Source organism: Plectrocnemia conspersa, unplaced genomic scaffold, assembly GCF_051122295.1.
Source record: "Plectrocnemia conspersa isolate PC_06_02 unplaced genomic scaffold, ASM5112229v1 ptg000009l, whole genome shotgun sequence".
Lineage (NCBI taxonomy): Eukaryota > Metazoa > Arthropoda > Insecta > Trichoptera > Polycentropodidae > Plectrocnemia > Plectrocnemia conspersa.
This window is the reverse complement of record NW_028277173.1, coordinates 17,593,886-17,610,683: the sequence shown is the minus strand read 5'-3', so window position 1 is coordinate 17,610,683 and position 16,798 is coordinate 17,593,886. Positions and strand designations below refer to the sequence as shown.

The 16,798-nt window shown below is 31.6% G+C and overlaps 3 protein-coding genes across 13 annotated transcripts in view; 1 reads left to right on the top strand and 2 right to left on the bottom strand.

Annotated features, from left to right (window-relative positions):
• The window catches only part of l(2)k05819 (transmembrane protein 94-like protein l(2)k05819), a 605,947-nt gene that overhangs the window by 578,230 nt on the left and 10,919 nt on the right, over positions 1-16,798 (bottom strand). For 5 of the 11 annotated variants that reach the window (XM_088193765.1, XM_088193770.1, XM_088193771.1 and 2 more), the window contains 7 exons: positions 14,610-14,666; positions 14,059-14,181; positions 13,811-13,978; positions 13,446-13,758; positions 13,105-13,198; positions 12,861-13,031; positions 12,411-12,619 (listed from right to left, as the gene is read on the bottom strand). In XM_088193765.1, coding sequence (XP_088049891.1) covers positions 12,547-12,619; positions 12,861-13,031; positions 13,105-13,198; positions 13,446-13,758; positions 13,811-13,978; positions 14,059-14,181; positions 14,610-14,666 — 999 coding nt within the window. In that variant the 3' untranslated portion in view covers positions 12,411-12,546. Of the gene's footprint in view, positions 1-12,410; positions 12,620-12,784; positions 13,032-13,104; positions 13,199-13,445; positions 13,759-13,810; positions 13,979-14,058; positions 14,182-14,609; positions 14,667-16,798 lie in introns of those variants that run through there. The other 6 variants (XM_088193767.1, XM_088193773.1, XM_088193774.1 and 3 more) reach the window with 2 other exon arrangements.
• Positions 1,171-4,439, bottom strand: LOC148232107 (DNA excision repair protein ERCC-6-like). The gene has a single exon (XM_088191983.1). The coding sequence runs from the start codon at positions 4,377-4,379 to the stop codon at positions 1,587-1,589; it is 2,793 nt and encodes a 930-aa protein (XP_088048109.1). The 5' UTR covers positions 4,380-4,439; the 3' UTR covers positions 1,171-1,586.
• On the top strand, positions 7,099-11,258 carry lic (dual specificity mitogen-activated protein kinase kinase lic). The gene is made up of 4 exons (XM_088193779.1): positions 7,099-7,252; positions 7,337-7,463; positions 9,493-9,658; positions 9,729-11,258. The coding sequence occupies exons 2-4, from the start codon at positions 7,396-7,398 to the stop codon at positions 10,491-10,493; spliced, it is 999 nt and encodes a 332-aa protein (XP_088049905.1). The 5' UTR covers positions 7,099-7,252; positions 7,337-7,395; the 3' UTR covers positions 10,494-11,258.

Below are 16,798 nucleotides of genomic sequence, written 5' to 3'. Positions count from 1 at the left end.
GACTGCAAGCATTAATATGCCTTTGTATACTGATGCGAGTAAATAATTACTCACAGTACTGAAAATTAAAAAATTTATTTTTTTATTTTATATAAAATACATACGAATAGATGTCATTATTTGTATATTTACGCAGTTTTTTTAGGGATACCATAATAACGCATTGATTACAGTTGGATAGTTTATTTTATTTCCAATAAGTTCTTATTTAGATACTGCTTTTTGACTCAATTCATTGATTTTCACTTAACTTACCATTGACACCATTTTAATTTACGTTTGATTAACATACACTATGTTACATTGTACATATTTATCTAGCTTGTAATTATAATTTTTTTAAGCAGAAAAAGTCAAGTTTTGATAGAAAAATTTCTAGTATGAAAAGCTCAGTAATTTTTTTGCCAAATTATAATTTTTGTTATTTTACTTCTGATGTAGATACTAACAGATTTCACAGAAAGTGATAATTTAGTCTAGATAAGGAACAGGAAATCAAATTTCTACCGTTATTAACATACATAATTATATAACCAAAAACTATTTTATACACCAAAGATGGTGAACATATAATATTTTCGAAACAAGCATCAAAATAAATTTACTTTTAAATTGATTTTTTATTTTCATATATGTGTGTCTATTATTTTCCAATGCCCGATAACGTTTTTAATAATTGAAGTACAGTGGTATCTCGGTATACGTCTTTAATCCGTTCCAGATCCTTGGACTTATACCAAATAGGACGTATACCAAACGTATTTTTTGCATGGTGTTGTAACTAATACCTACAAGTTGCGCATGCGCAATGTGTCTTTTTGGCTCACACAAGTTCTAGCACGCATGCGGGTCGTATTCCAAACGAAGGTCTTATACCAAGCAAAATGTTTCTCGTCCAAACAGGACGTCTACCATGTTGGACTTATTCCAAAGTGGATGTATACCGAGGTACCACTGTATTTTTTAGAAAAAGTCCAGATTTTAAGTTTGGAAATAATGGTCACCATATTGTAGATAGGACAATATACTTCTTATTATTATAATGGCGACAAATATTGTTACTAAGCAATAGTCTATTTTGATTATTTTATTGTGATTGACAAAAGTATTCTCATTTATTAATAATTTGTTTAATGTTTATGAATATTAATAGAATATAAACTAAATAAATAACTTGTGTAATTTTAGATTTTTTATTAAATAAATACACGTATAAAAATTACATTACTGTACTTGTAACAAAAAAGAATTAGTTATATGAAACAAAATAAATAAAGCAAAAATTTATGTGTATGAAATTGTTATATCATTTTTTTTTCTGTTTTATTTATTTAACAGTTTGACACATTGTTAGCTCACTGTTTAAAATTAATGTTAATAAAATGCACACTTCAAAGTATTATTGACGTATTTATTTCAATATATACAGATAACGACAGTTGTAAGTTTTGTTAAAATGAGGCATTGACTAAAAGATACTAATTTTGAACAATGAGAAATGAATTTATAATAGAAATTGAATACAGTTTGATCTGTATGTTAACTGCACAATTCACAGATAATTATCTTCTCAAACTGTACTCACTCTAATATCTCCAGTTTCTTATTCTAGATTTTTTCAATGCCTTTAAAGCCCGCAACGCTTTTTCCTGTGCTTCCGTTCGCAATCTATGTTTTTCTTCTCTTTCAACCAAACCGATCACCTTATCGTGTTGTAAAGCACTTTGAACGCCAGATTTAGCGAACAGCTTTCCTAAAACATAATTGTCGTGTTCGTTACTCAAATCCGAACTGCTCTTATCCTCGTTATGTTTATCTTTAAATTTTTTAACTTTCTTTAAAAATTCAATCTTTTCATCCCCTTCTCCAGGCAAATTACCGGAAAATTTATCTTTATGCTTCCTCTTTTTATTTTTACGTTTCCCTATATGATCTGATGAGCTTCCACATTCAGCGTCCACTTTGATTATATCGTCACTTTGAATACATTCTTCTTTAATCTCTCCTTCTTCTTCATCGTCTAGTTCGCCTTCTTCTCGATCATTAATCTCAATTTCTAAGCCAATATTTTCAAATGACTCGATAGCTTTCACTCGCGTTGGTTTAGAACACATACTAACAATATCAATTTCGGATAAAATGGTCGAAAAATCAGCCTGAGTCTCTTGATCGTCTATCAAATTCACCGGAATCGGCTCGGGTTCAGGGGGAGGCGGAATTTGTTTTCTTTTATATCGTTCTCTAGGATCTTCTTCTTCAACTTTAGCGTCTGAAGCGGCCGATTCTTTAGAAATTGTTTTGCTTATCTTCTGAGCTAAGCGTCTCATCGCAGCCATTTTATCATTAGAAAATGATACACCTCCGCTTAACATGACTGAATCGTTTTTATCATTTTTTTCATTGGGTTCTACCACTGTATGCTTGAATATGTTAGTCGTCTCGGTTACGCCTTCTTTATCTGGTTCTTCGAGTGAAAATAGTCCTTGAAGCGTGCTAGTCTTTAAATAGTTCTTCTGATTAGGATTTAATAACACTTTATTACTCAATAGTTGTTTGAAAACTTGACGTTGATAGATCTTCTCTTCTATCGTTCCAGCCGATAATAGTCTATAAACGGTAACGTTGCGACTCTGTCCTATTCTCCACGCTCGTTCTTTCGCTTGACTGTCCGTAGCCGGGTTCCAATCTGGATCGTATATAATCACTCTATCGGCGCCAGTTAAATTAACACCTAAACCGCCAACCCTCGTAGTCGCAAGGAATACTAAATAACTATCGTCACTGTTGAAAGTGTTGATCAAGGGTTGACGCGATCCGACAGTTGTCGTGCCGTCCATTTTTAAATATTTATATTCGCATTGTTGTAAAAATTGTTCTAAAACACCAAGCATGGATCTCGACTGCGTGAAGATCAAAACTCTATGCCCTTGTTTCTTCCATATCTTCAAGAGCGAGTTAATTACTATCATCTTTCCGGCTCGACGCCAAAAACCAAAATTTAAATATATCGGATCGTTTCCATCTTCGGGAAAGTCTTCTTCGAATGAATATAAATACAGATCGGGATGATTGCATATTTTTCTTAATACTGATATAGCTACAAGTATTCTAGCTCTCATAGGAACGCCGAAACGAGATTCCTTATCTAATATACCTCTCACATTTTCGCTCATCAAATAACTCTTATACAACTCTTTTTGCTCACTAGCTAGACTGCAAAATAAAATTTGTTCGCTTTTATCGGGCAGTTTGAGATGATCTTGTACTTCCGCTTTAGTCCGTCTCAACATATACGGAGTGATGGTATCTTTTAAGGCGATAGCTAACGACAAGGCTAGAGCTTCTTGAACTTTTGTCGCATTCGTGTATCCTCCCTGAGTGATCGGAATAGCAAAATGCTCCATAAAAGCCGGCAAAGATCCTAACAAACCGGGAGACATAAAATCGAACAAAGACCAGAGCTCTTGCAAGCTATTTTGTAACGGCGAACCCGTTATAACAATCCTATGAGGAGTGTTCATCTTCTTAACGGCTTTACTCACTTGAGTATCAGCGTTCCTAATCTTATGCCCTTCGTCTAAAATCATATAGTGCCATTTTCTTAATTCTAAAGACAACCTATGCTTAACTAATCCGGCGTAAGTCGTAATCAAAACACCATGCGAATTATTTATATCTTTGATAAGCTTATCAGCCGATCCCGTGTAAGATCCAGATTGATGCAAAACAGCAACACGCACGGGGGGCCACCATTCGTGAAAATGACGCACCCATTGATGCACGACTGTAGCTGGAGCTACAACGAGAGTCGGTCCTAAACCGCCCCAGAAGCCTAAACCGGTAAAACTGATTCCTGCTAGAAAAGCTATTATCTGAACGGTTTTACCTAAACCCATTTCGTCGCCCAAAAGACCGCCAGATTCGATCTGATGCAATTCCCACAACCATTTAACGCCAGTTTTTTGATACTTATACAAATTGTTCCATACGAAATTAGGTATTTTAAATCCATCCCTCAATTCTTGGAATGATTCCTGCTTTCTTAATAATCCTAAAACGTCCATGCTCTGCGATGAAGTGCCGCATTCCGGATCGATTTTATCTTTGAACTTCGACTTCCATTCTTTGATTCTGGCGTTGTAGAACGCAATACTTCCGTCATCTTTGCTTTTGCCTATCCTGAGCGATTGCTTGCTGTTGAGTTTTTGAATATTCGGCGTGTATTCGTCGGAATCTTCGTCAGATTCGCGGTACGTACTATGCGAGTGCGTTTGCCGCTGTTGGGAAGGCGTTTCATCTGCCTTCTTGGCCTCTTTTTTATTTTGGCTAGTTATTTTCATCTTCAACTGATATTCAAGGTATTTGCTGATGTCCACCATTATTATCTCATTTAACAACAGTATTTCATGTTTTGACAGATAATGACATGCTTTGGTTATAATACTACTTATGTTGTGCATGTATTATTTATGTGTTAGTAGGGAGTTGTTCTATTTGTAGTAAGTAATTGTCAATTTTAAAACTTTGGGAATTTATAGGTAAAAATATACCTTTATTATAATGATGCTAAGAAATAATATTAGTTAGTTAAAACGTAAAATCAACGTATTTAAACATAATTTGAAGACGGGATGGTGACGGGTGGCAATTAGACAAGGGTTGAGCGGCTGCAGTAGTATGTTTATTGAAGTATATAAAAAGTTACATAGTGTTTATACTTTGGAACCGGGCACGAACGAGTCGAGGGCTGCCAGGCGAGAGAAAAATCAGTCACACCAGTGTTACCAGAGTGCCGCCAAGTTTTGGCCATAATGAAACCTAAATAGGCCTCAATAATAATAAAATTATTTGCTTAATGAGAACAAATAAGGGCTAAAAGGGTCTGGTCACCTTAAAACCGCAGTTGTTTATCCATAAAAGTTCACTATGGAATGTGCCGCAGTCACGTCAGTGTTACTAGAGTTCCGCCAAGTTTTTAACGTAATAAAATGAATAGGCTCTTACAACGTAAATACAAATCAAAATACAAATATTTTTTATTAAATGTTATTCAACAGTGCAACTATAAGCAAGTTATATAAAAACAAAATAATTTTGAATCAATTTACAAAAATATTACTTATATCCGAGACAGTTGTGGCTGCCAGCAGCGTATTCCATCCAAATTCTGAAACCATCCAACTTAACATAAAACCCAACACAACGATGTTGATAGTATTGCCACTATGCGAAACAGTTAGTCTTTAAAGCAGGGGTAGCGAACATGCGGGCCCGCCTTGAACATTTTTCCGGCCATTTCCTGATAAAATTAATATTATTTCCAACATTAGTTTATCAAGATTCACCATTGCAAGGAGAATGGAAGACTTGTCCGAGAACATAGCAACAACGCTTCGTGAACGAATTGCAAAATTCGAATACTGTTCTTTGGCACTTGATGAGAGTTGCGATATTAACGATACAGCACAACTGGCTATATTTTTAAGTGGTATTGACACCAAATTTAATATTACCGAAAAATTGTGTTCACTGATTCCAATGCAAGGGACTACAACCGGCAAAGACTTGTACGATTAACTAAACTCTGTGTTGGAAAATTTTTCAATTTTATTAGAAAAGATTATTGGTATATCATAAGATGGAGCACGAGCAATGTCAAGCATGGAAGTAGGAGTATCGGAAAGGCTATTTCAAGACATTAAGAAGGTCACAGGAAGGGAAATATTCGTTAACCACTGCATAATTCACCAGTAAAATTTGTGTGCGAAAAGATTGAGTTTGCCAAATGTCACAGTACCAATAATTAAACTGATCAATTCTATAAAGTCGCGCGCGTTAAATCACCGTGAATTTAAAGAATTCCTGAAAGATTTAGAAAGTAAATATGGCGACGTGGTTTTTAATACCGAAGTACGTTGGCTAAGTAGAGATGCAATGCTAAAAAGAGTATACAACTTAAAAAGCGAAATACAATTGTTCTTGAATATGAAGGGATATGGCTTTCCTCATTTTGGTAATAAAGAATAGATGTGCGATTTTGGGTTTCTTATCGACATGATTCAGCATCTCAATGATTTTAATGTGGAACTTCAAGGCAAAGGACAGTTTATTCACAATTTGTACGATAAAATTCAGGGCTTTGAGCGCAAATTAAAATTGTGCAAACAACATCTTTTGCAGAATAATGTATTTCACTTTCCACACTTAGAAAAAGAAAACGTTACTACTTTTCAAAAATACGCACAATATATAGACATCTTAATCAACGAATTTCAATTACGATTCCAAATGTTCAAAGCTGAAAAGACAGTGGTTTTCATGAAAATGTTTTCCTCGCCATTTAATATCGATGTGGATACAGTTCCCGAAGACTTTCAAATGGAAGTGATTGACATGCAGAATAATATTGATTTAAAAAGTGTATTTTTCTCAGTAAACATCGAAAAATTTTATAAATCGTATGTGAGCCCTGAGAAATTTCCGCTTTTGACGAAAAATGCAAAGCAAATGATGTCTCTGTTCGGAAGTAGGTATGTTTGCCAATCATTATTTTCAACCATGAAATTAATCAAAAATGACCACCGATCAAGACTGAGTGATGCACGATTAGAAAGCTGCATACGTGTAGCTACATCATCAATTCTGGCTGATATTGATCAGCTTGTATCGAAAAAACAGTGCCAAATTTCTTATTAAAAAATTCAAGTAAATTTATTTTATTGTTCTTGTCTTGTTTGTTTTTATTTTGCATTAAAATTTGTATATGAAATCTTTACTTTTTTTTAATTTTATATTTTTTTATATTAATATTTATTATAAATAAAGTTTTGTAAATTAATAATAAATGTTACTTTATGTGCGGCCCGCAAAAAAAATTAAAATTTAAATTGGCCCGTTGATTAAAAAGGTTGCTCACCCCTGCTATAGACTATTTTTCACTCCAAAAAAATGTCTATAGACATTCAAATCTGTTGCCTTTAAAAAGTTTTGAATTATTTTTGCCAAAGATTTTTATATATTATATTATGTTATTACATTGATATAGTTTTAAAGCAAATGATAAGAATTTATTGAATTAGTATGTTTCAGAGTGGGTTCAGTGTTGCCATACTCTCGGTTGCGAGTCGGTACCCCGCGTCCCCGCCCCCGCCTCCGCCCGAAGAGGTTAGCTCGGTCGCCAATCGGACGCTCGGTCGCACAGAAACAGAAACAAAAACAATAACACCGGCGAATCGCCGAGTCGCCCTTCGTCGTAATGATTTCAATAAATAATATACCTTTTCAATTACATAAAATAAAGTTGATATTCGTACTAATTGTTATTATTCGATTGTAGATCGCGTCGATCGAGACTTGAATGATTCTCCACGAGCCTTGGAACGATAGCTCTTAACGATGGCCGGACGTAAAAAGCGCATCGGCATCGATTTGAAAATCCAAGTTCCGGACGAAGTCGTCACAGTGTGAGTTGCTTATTATCATCGCCACAATTTTATCGTCGACGTTTTACATAATAGCGAAACCACAAGCACCGCAAATTATTGTTACATTTAACTAATATATTATATTATTTTAAAGCGACATTCCATTGTTTTATTATTGAATGTGATGATAGATTACCTATCGAATTTCGCGACTGATAATATGTTTTCGTTATCAGTCATTCTATTTTATATTTTTGTATAAATTAACCTTTAGCGCTCAAACTATTTCTGGGATGGGATGAACGACTAATGCTTAGCAACAAAAATCTTGGAATCTAGTACAATGTTAATTGAATGTCATAATAGCATAATTATTTTGTTGAGACACGTGTGTATTTTTTAATTATATTATAACTATTATACTGGAAATTAAATAATAGTTTTTGAAAAATGCCTGATCATTAAAAATAAGCGGCTATAAAATACATACTGGTACTGTTTATTGAAGATAATTTGCTCAACTGCAGTGAAAACAATAAATAGTGTTATTCATTTTAGAAAAGACATGATTAATTACTTACAAATAATACAAATAGACTTAATTATAAGCATGTCCAACGAAAGATTTAACCAAAAATACTGGAAGTACTTTTTAAAAATTCATTATTTTAAACTATTCGAATATCGAATAGTAATTATTCGATATTCGATATAATTTAAAAATAACTAATAAAGCTGGCATAATTAAATGCAATCAAAATAATGTTAATAATACTTGCTAAAAATAAAACAGATACATTAATTATAATTCATGCTGCATTTCTCACTCGCTTTATCACATATGTGAATAAGCGAGAAAGAGAGAGCATGCAATCAAACACCAGATGTTATTGGATTGCGTTTTCACTTTAATAAGAAAAGTAAAATGTTTAAAAATAATTATAGATGATAGCATGTCTTGCAGAATTTTATTTGCAAGAATTGAATTATTTGTATTGATATAAAAAAATATAATCAATATCAGTAAATATGAGTAATTTCTGGAATTTCAGCAATTAAGTGGTTTTTTTTATATTATTTTGTATGCCGTTGCTTGTTTGTTGACTTAGCCTGACCGTGTCTATCATTAATAACTAAAAAGGAAAAAAAATAGCAAAATAAAAAGTGAGCTATATACTACAGCGGTACATCAGCGAAATTTTTTACTAGATGCATTGTTAACAATGCAATATTCATCTAGAAAATTCCAATATATTTTATTACAAATATGAACTTGGTGAATTAGTCGAATATTCAAATAACGAATAGTTTTAAAATGGGCGAATATATTTGAATTGAAGCCTATTTGGGAGCCACATATTAATTTAATTCACAGAATATAGTATATTTGCTCAAAACTCACAGATTGGTAATTACAATATAACAAATTCCCCATAATAAAAAGGTTAATTTTTCAAAATTTCATTTAACAATGTTTTGCTAAATTAAGTTTTTATACTGGCATATTTTATTTTTACTTGTTTTTAGTGAAATGATCGTTATTTTTTCTTATATATTTACTTAGTCTTCCCGTGAATTATATCCTAAATAAAATCCTAAGATTTTTGTTGATATATATATATAATTACAAGGTTGTTTTTAAAAAAAAATTGCACGTTTTTGTAGGATCGCAACTGAAAAACTACCGTTGTCATTTATGTCATGCCTTTGGATCCATATCATCTCTGACAGCAACAAAATCTTAAGTCATTTATTGATGCATTGTATTTCATGATTTTGTTAATTATTTTGTCTATTTTCATCTTCAACTTATGCTTCACCTATTTATGCCATAAATTTTTTAAATATTATAGTTCAAAGTGATTTTCAGTCTTAAATTATATAAAATAACCATATTACAAAGCTCAAAGGTTTGTGATAATAAAAAATATAAAAAATGAATAAATTATCAAATTGTTGATTTTTCAGAATTGATGATATGTACCATCAAGTGTTTCTTATGCTATAATTATTATAGTATTAACATATTTCCATTTTAAGTTATTTATACAATGATTACATATTTCAGAACTCCGCCGCGCAACTTAGACAAACAAACGACCATAACGATCGATGATAGAACTTTCACGGTCGCCGCCGACGATTTAGTAAAAATATGCGATTTGGGTAGAGGCGCCTATGGTATCGTAGAGAAAATGCATCATGTTCCAAGCGACACCATTATGGCTGTTAAAGTAAAAATAATAAATAAACATTACAGTTATCATTAGCTTTTTCTAAATTATTATTATCATATCATTTCAGCGTATACCCGCCACTGTCAACAACCAAGAGCAAAAGCGGCTATTGATGGACTTGGACATATCGATGCGTTCCAGCGACTGTCCGTACACTGTCCACTTTTACGGCGCTTTGTTCCGCGAAGGCGACGTTTGGATATGCATGGAAGTAATGGACAAGAGCTTGGATCAGTTTTATACCAAAGTGTATAAAAACGGGAGGACCATTAACGAGGACATTCTCGGCAAAATAGTGTTTTCGGTGACGAGCGCCCTGCATTATCTCCATTCACAATTGAAAGTCATACACCGAGATGTGAAACCTTCGAACATATTGATCAATCATAAAGGAGAAATCAAGATGTGCGATTTCGGCATATCTGGTTATTTAGTCAATTCTCTGGCTAAGACTATGGACGCTGGATGCAAACCGTACATGGCGCCCGAGAGGATAGACCCTTCGGGGAATCCGTCACAATATGACATAAGAAGCGACGTGTGGTCGCTTGGCATATCGCTGTTGGAACTGGCCACCGGAAAGTTTCCGTACAAGACGTGGTGCACGCCCTTCGAACAATTGAAGCAAGTGGTGCAGGACGATCCGCCACGCTTGCCTCTGAATCAGTTTTCTCCCGAATTCGAAGACTTAATCACGATATGTCTTCAGAAGGACAACAAATCGAGACCGAACTACGACAGTCTATTGTCGCATCCCTTTTGCGTGAAGCATCAAGACAAGGAAACGGACGTGGCCGCTTTCGTTCAAGAAATATTAGACTTGCCCGATTAGATGGAACTACGTTAATCATTTGATGTTCTACGCTACTAACAGTATTTAATAATCGGTTGGGAAGGAGCTCGGTAGGGAAAGCTTTGTGCCATTGTATCTGCAAATGATGCTATAGAATTTAGCAGTTCAGCGTTGTATAGACCTTAACATTTCAACTGGATTTTTCACATACGTGGAGGTTTATTTCAATAATTTAAAAGTCAATTAATGCCAGGAAAGTTGGAAACCTGAGAATCAGACACTCCCATCTGATTACTGTACAAAATTATGTCATTCGATGTCAAATTCGCAAAATCCAATGTGATATAGTAATAATAATTTTCAATGCATGAATTGTCTAGCCGGCTATTTAAATTATTAAGGGATATGTCTTGTAAAGATAAAAAATATTTAAAATTAAGATAATTACAATATACTTTTAATTTAAACTAGAAATAGAATGCTGGTTATGTATATTAAGCGTATAGATGAATTGAGGTATTTTTATTTCCTCCAGTCTGGAATCATAATCAATGGCTACTAGTCACAATAAATCATATACAATTATGGGAAAAATCAAGTCAACACTCGTATGTACTTTCATAGTTTCATCAATACAAATTGAACTTTATCTTACCTATAACCTTTTTTTAATTTTAGAAATGTATTATTTAATTTCTAAAATGTTTTGAACGATTAGTTAAAAATATATATCATTTTTTTCTATCGAGTCACAAATTTTAGGCTTCTAGGAAGTTATAAAATAAAATATCTAACTAGAATAAATCAGATATATTTACTAAAAATTGTACAATAATAATTCTATGAATTTTTTTAATCGTTTGTTGATAAATATCACATTATAAAATGATTTTTATACCAATTTTAGTTTTGAACCTTAATGTTAACTTATGTCTATCTAAGAATGAAACATTCAAGTATTTTGTAAACGTCAATCTCCATAAAACATGAACTAAATGCTGACCTTTGATTATTTTTAATTGTCTAAATTTGCTATAATTTTTATCGGGACAAGTTAAAAATAATATAATTTGTCTGATTCCAGAGGACTAGTCTTGTAGTTACACATTTGCCTCAATTACTACATATATTTAAGGAATCTAAAAAATATGGACATTTTTGGCTCTCAGTATTGTAGCCTAGGTAAAAATTGTAGCTCTTGAGTCGAGATTGAAAAATCACATTATTATAGAATAATTTGTGATCTATCGAGCAAATAGATGGTTATTTAAAAAATATTTATTATATTAGAGTGTAGATAGATTTGATATCGCATTAATTTGTCTGAGTGAAAAAATGATTCAATATATGAAGTTTTTGTATTTGCTAGAATTGATAAATATCTCGATAATTGACATAAACGAATTTGATATCTAATGATATATACACAAGTAGTACTTGACCGGCCAGTTTTTCAAGTCTGATTTTAGCGAAGAATATATTGTTTAAAATATACTAATTGAAGTGTTAATGTATATACAAATTTGTATCCAGACAATGGATCAGCGTGTTTTTATGAATTTTTTCGATGCCGAAACATTTAATTTACAATTTCTATTTATATACACATTTTATCATTTATCATATGTATGATAACAACGCATAGGATTGACAAAATTAATATCATAATCTCTCGATCCTATTGTCTTCCAGTATCGTCGATTTGTTTCAGTTTTTGATATAATCGAATGACTTATCAAATGTATATAGATACATTTTATATGATTAGACGAGGATAGTTCGATATGCTTTAATTTTGTAACGTAACACGTGCAATATTTATTTTGTTATTAGTTTATATACAACTGAACAAATATTTAAAGCAAATTACTAATTAGTCAGTACAACCGGATTTGTATTAGCGAAAGATTTAATGCACCGAATAGACGTGCCTTAATTGTGAGTCAAACGAGTGGATAAGTTTGTATTTTTTTTATTAAGTCAATAACATTACACGTATATAAAGTTTATAAATCTTCACAAAAAATAATTAATTGTATATTGTGTGACTAGATCTACTTAAGTTACCGAACTCCCCTGTTTGACACATAATTCAGAACGGAGAATTCATTCCTAATTTTGTACCGAAATCGAGCCTCGCTCTTCTCTGATACCGCAAGTTGACCCTATGGGGAAAAATGTATTTTTTTAATAAAAAAATATGTATATATTTTAGGTACATTGCCTTATAAAGAAAGGCAGTGTAAAGCGTCCTGTTGTAAAATGTATATTTTAAGTAGAGTTTTATAAAATTGTTAAATATCAAAACACAACAAAATCAATCTCTATACTTTTAGATCATTACCTAATATAAATTGAATAGTGAATATATTATTTAAAAAAAATATTCGATTTTTAATTACTCACTTGACTTCCTGCCATTTGATAAATTCGTTGATTCCCAAGATTAAAAACGGTGATACGAGAATGACAACGATGAACACCGGCGATATGTAGAACGTCAGCTCTTCTTTAGAATCAATATTGCTTTTTACAAAGTACAACATGCCGAATAAATACAACAATTGTAAAATTAATCTAAAATCAAAAATATGTATTATTAATTATGGCAACGAATTAAGGATCAATCAAATTGAAGAAAAATACTTACAAAACTAGTATAGTCTTAACCCACATTCTATTTGATAATATATTCTTTTGCCACAACAAGTGTTCCCTATGCACAAACGACACTGAAATAGTAACTGTAAAACAATATTTAGTTTCAATAAGAATCCTTGTACTTATAAACTGGTTAGGGTTATTAGGAAAGTTCTTTGTGCTAGAAATATAATGAAAAAGTCAAATTGAAACGGAGCATATCAAAATTCGGTCTGTAATAGAAACGGGTAATCTGTTCCTTTCACATTTTTGTTTCGAGAGACTAATCCCTCACTAGTATATTACGTCTGATTTCAAGAACTTTCCAAGACAATTAAAAACTATACAAACCTATTAACAAAAACAGCATGAAAAAACATATCTGCTGCGATAGTATATATCCTTCTTGATACAAATCTCCCCATCCGCCCCACTCCGGATAAAAATTGAGATCACTTTCGCTCGCTTTTTCCTCCATATTTTTATTCGTCTCATTGAACACGGGCATCTTCACAGTCGGATATATTATTGTACATTCTGTGAAGTTATGCACCAACGATATCTGATCGCAGAACTTCATCAACATTCCGCCGTAAGTAGAGAGCAGCAGAAATATTGTAGGCAAGAACTTGCAGCCGTAGCACCATATAACAAAAAATATCACCTAAAACGATTTAATATTTGGTTTATGATTATATAAGCGCATTAAGACCTACCTCTAAGTTTAAAAAATTGTGTTGTTTGTAAGTGGCTCTGGTCATCACAGATGGTTCGATTGATGTACACATGAGAGCGACGCTGATCGATGGTATTACGACTATGGAGAGCCACATGACGTTGCCGATCGTTAAAATCATCGGCAAAGCGAATATCACAGTCAGAAGCTGAAAATTGAACACAACATATGATATCTTCATTTGAGTTTTCTGAACTGCGCCTTCTACGTTTTGATCAGTCCATTTACCTGAAGTAAGCTGAGAGTACAAACAGTGCTTAGCCAAAACTGAGTAGAACTCCACAAGCACAGCATAAAGTACCGGGCCATCGTCACAAGTGAAAACAGCGACACATCAGAGTCTCGAGTTAACTAATTTTTGAAAAGAACAACTTAATTAATCTCACATATTTAATTGAATCACAATTATAATGATTGTTATTAGCAAACTTTAAATCGAGAAGTGAGAAGATTACACATTTTTTGATTCAACAGAAAGCTTATGTACGAACGATTAACATTAATTTTTTTTTGTTAGTCGACGAAAGTTCTAATTTTCTAACGACATACACAAGTACACTTTTAATTTTTACGAACAAAATTATAACTAAGCAATTGGCACGTATTCAAAAGCTGTTTTGTATGGAGTTATTTGACGATTGTTAGATCATAAAAAGCTCCTTACATCGCAACTTCCGGCTGAATTGGAATCGTGATTCGACGAGACATATGTAAATGAATGGCGTTAACACTACATCACTCATATTCTATTTAAATAAGTCAATAACTTGTTGGGATACCTTTCTTTTTGAATCCTCCTCCTCCACACCGTGAGCTCCTTTTATTTTATTACTTAGCTTGTTTAGCCAAAATAACACAAATAAGATATATAAATTCAATAAAGACTGCATATCATAAATATATGTGTGTATGTACATTTCAATATATATATAAATATCATTGGGTGTTAAATATGTATTTCAAAAAAAAATATATACACAAATCAATGTAATGAGTTCAACTGTGTAATAAATTTATAAAGTATTGAAGAGCAAAGATACTAAAAATTAATATTTATATTTTGCAATTTATTTAATTTAAAATAAATGCGTTTATTAACATTACATTTATATTTTTTATTTTAACACTTAATCAATGGGATAGTTTTTTCACCGCCTGCTGCATGATAATGGACAGTACTGCAGTATTTCGCGCAATACAAATTTAAAAGTAATATTTTTTTGATTTATTTGTTTTCAATATGTGGGTAGCGTGAAATCAAAATTAAAACATATGATAATTTAACTTACATCTGAAATATGTTTTACTTCTATTTAAAAAAAATATTTACGAAGAAATTTAATAGCATTTTAAACTTCAGTAATCGGTGGGTAAGTACAGAGCTTTTGTGGGTTAACTTAGAACTATTATATCACATAATGATACTCATAGTAAAAATAAAAATACGATCTCTGTGTGTTTACATTAAATACGCTTTGATCTCTATGCAAGGGAAAAGGTAGTTATAATATTATTTTTATATAGTACAAATATTCATTCCATAGATGGCAGCCCAGTAGTGTTTACGGGTATACTACAGAACCTGTCAGTAGATTTTACCCAAACTGTTGATTACCATCAGCGAACATAACGGGTAGGAACTACTTGACACATCGGTTAAGTGTTCATAAATAAAACATTATTTTGCCACAAAGATAATATAATCTGATTTGTATATAAAATTATGAAAATCTGTCTTAGTTTTTCCTATAGGTCTCATAATTAAGATATCCTCAATTTTTTTTTTTTTTTAAAAAATATTATTGATAATGATACAAAGTATATATTGTTTTGATTCAAAGTTTTGAGCTCTACATATAATTTTGGTATGAAAATAGCTAAAAATCATAAGGTAATAAAAAATTGTGAAGAATCTACTGATGTAATTAGTTTATTTTGCTTACATATGTATTTTTATTAGTCGATTTTATATTTGCAATACGTATTATTTTTATATGATTAAACTTGATTGCAATTTTTTGCTAAAAGTATTTAATTTAACAATAGCTAAATAATGTACAAATAATAAGTCACGATCAGCAATTTTTAATCACAAAATTCAGCTTTAAATGAATACAATATTTAAAATACAGCATAGTCAATAATACAAATGATTCTGTTGAAAAGTTAGACGAATTATATATAGAATAAAAGGTTATTTAATAAATAAGGGGCAAAACATAATATATAAATAAAATACTTCCTAAAATCTTATGGAGTACTACATGGATCTAAGTTGGGTCCATTATTGTATGTATTACATATGAATAATACTGTTGATATATTGTAGTTAAAAAAAGTGTAAAATTAATGTATTTGCGAATGATACATTAATTTATTATGTACTAAGAGTATCACAGTAGTAGAAGTGATGAATATTGTATATCATAAATAGTTAATTGAAAGAAAATAAATCAAAATTAAATACAAGCGAAGCTAAATTAATCTTATTTAATAGTAAGGGAATGAGGATGTTGTTTAAGTGAAGATGGATTATTGAGTAGATTAAGAAACACGTTAATTAAATATTTCACATATAACACCATTATTCTATCATATTAAAATATTGTTAAATTGTTTTTTTAAGAGAAGATTACAAATATTTTAAAACAAGCGATGAGATAAAATGTGTGAATCTATCAAAATGCTAGAAGAATTATAATGGTTTAGTGAAAAGGAAGATGTACATATGAGTATCTTGTTATTGATATTTAAATTGGTTCAAGATTACTGGAATATTTAAATAAATACTTAATACGAAGAAATACACAACTAGAAATAAAAATAAGAACAAAAAAGCACTATGAAATGAATTCTGTATAAAGATATTAAAATATATAATTATGGCGACCAAAGGCCAAACAGCTTCCAGAAAAAAAAGATAAAGGGTGACTCATCGATAGAAATTTCGATGAGTCATCCAAATCTA

Bases quoted from the DNA above. Each gene is read 5' to 3' on its own strand.
- LOC148232107 (XM_088191983.1), bottom strand. From the start codon at position 4,379: ATGGTGGACATCAGCAAATACCTTGAATATCAGTTGAAGATGAAAATA.
- lic (XM_088193779.1), top strand. From the start codon at position 7,396: ATGGCCGGACGTAAAAAGCGCATCGGCATCGATTTGAAAATCCAAGTT. The intron at 7,464-9,492 runs GTGAGTTGCTTA...TACATATTTCAG, and splicing joins CCGGACGAAGTCGTCACAGT to AACTCCGCCGCGCAACTTAG. The intron at 9,659-9,728 runs GTAAAAATAATA...ATATCATTTCAG, and splicing joins ACACCATTATGGCTGTTAAA to CGTATACCCGCCACTGTCAA.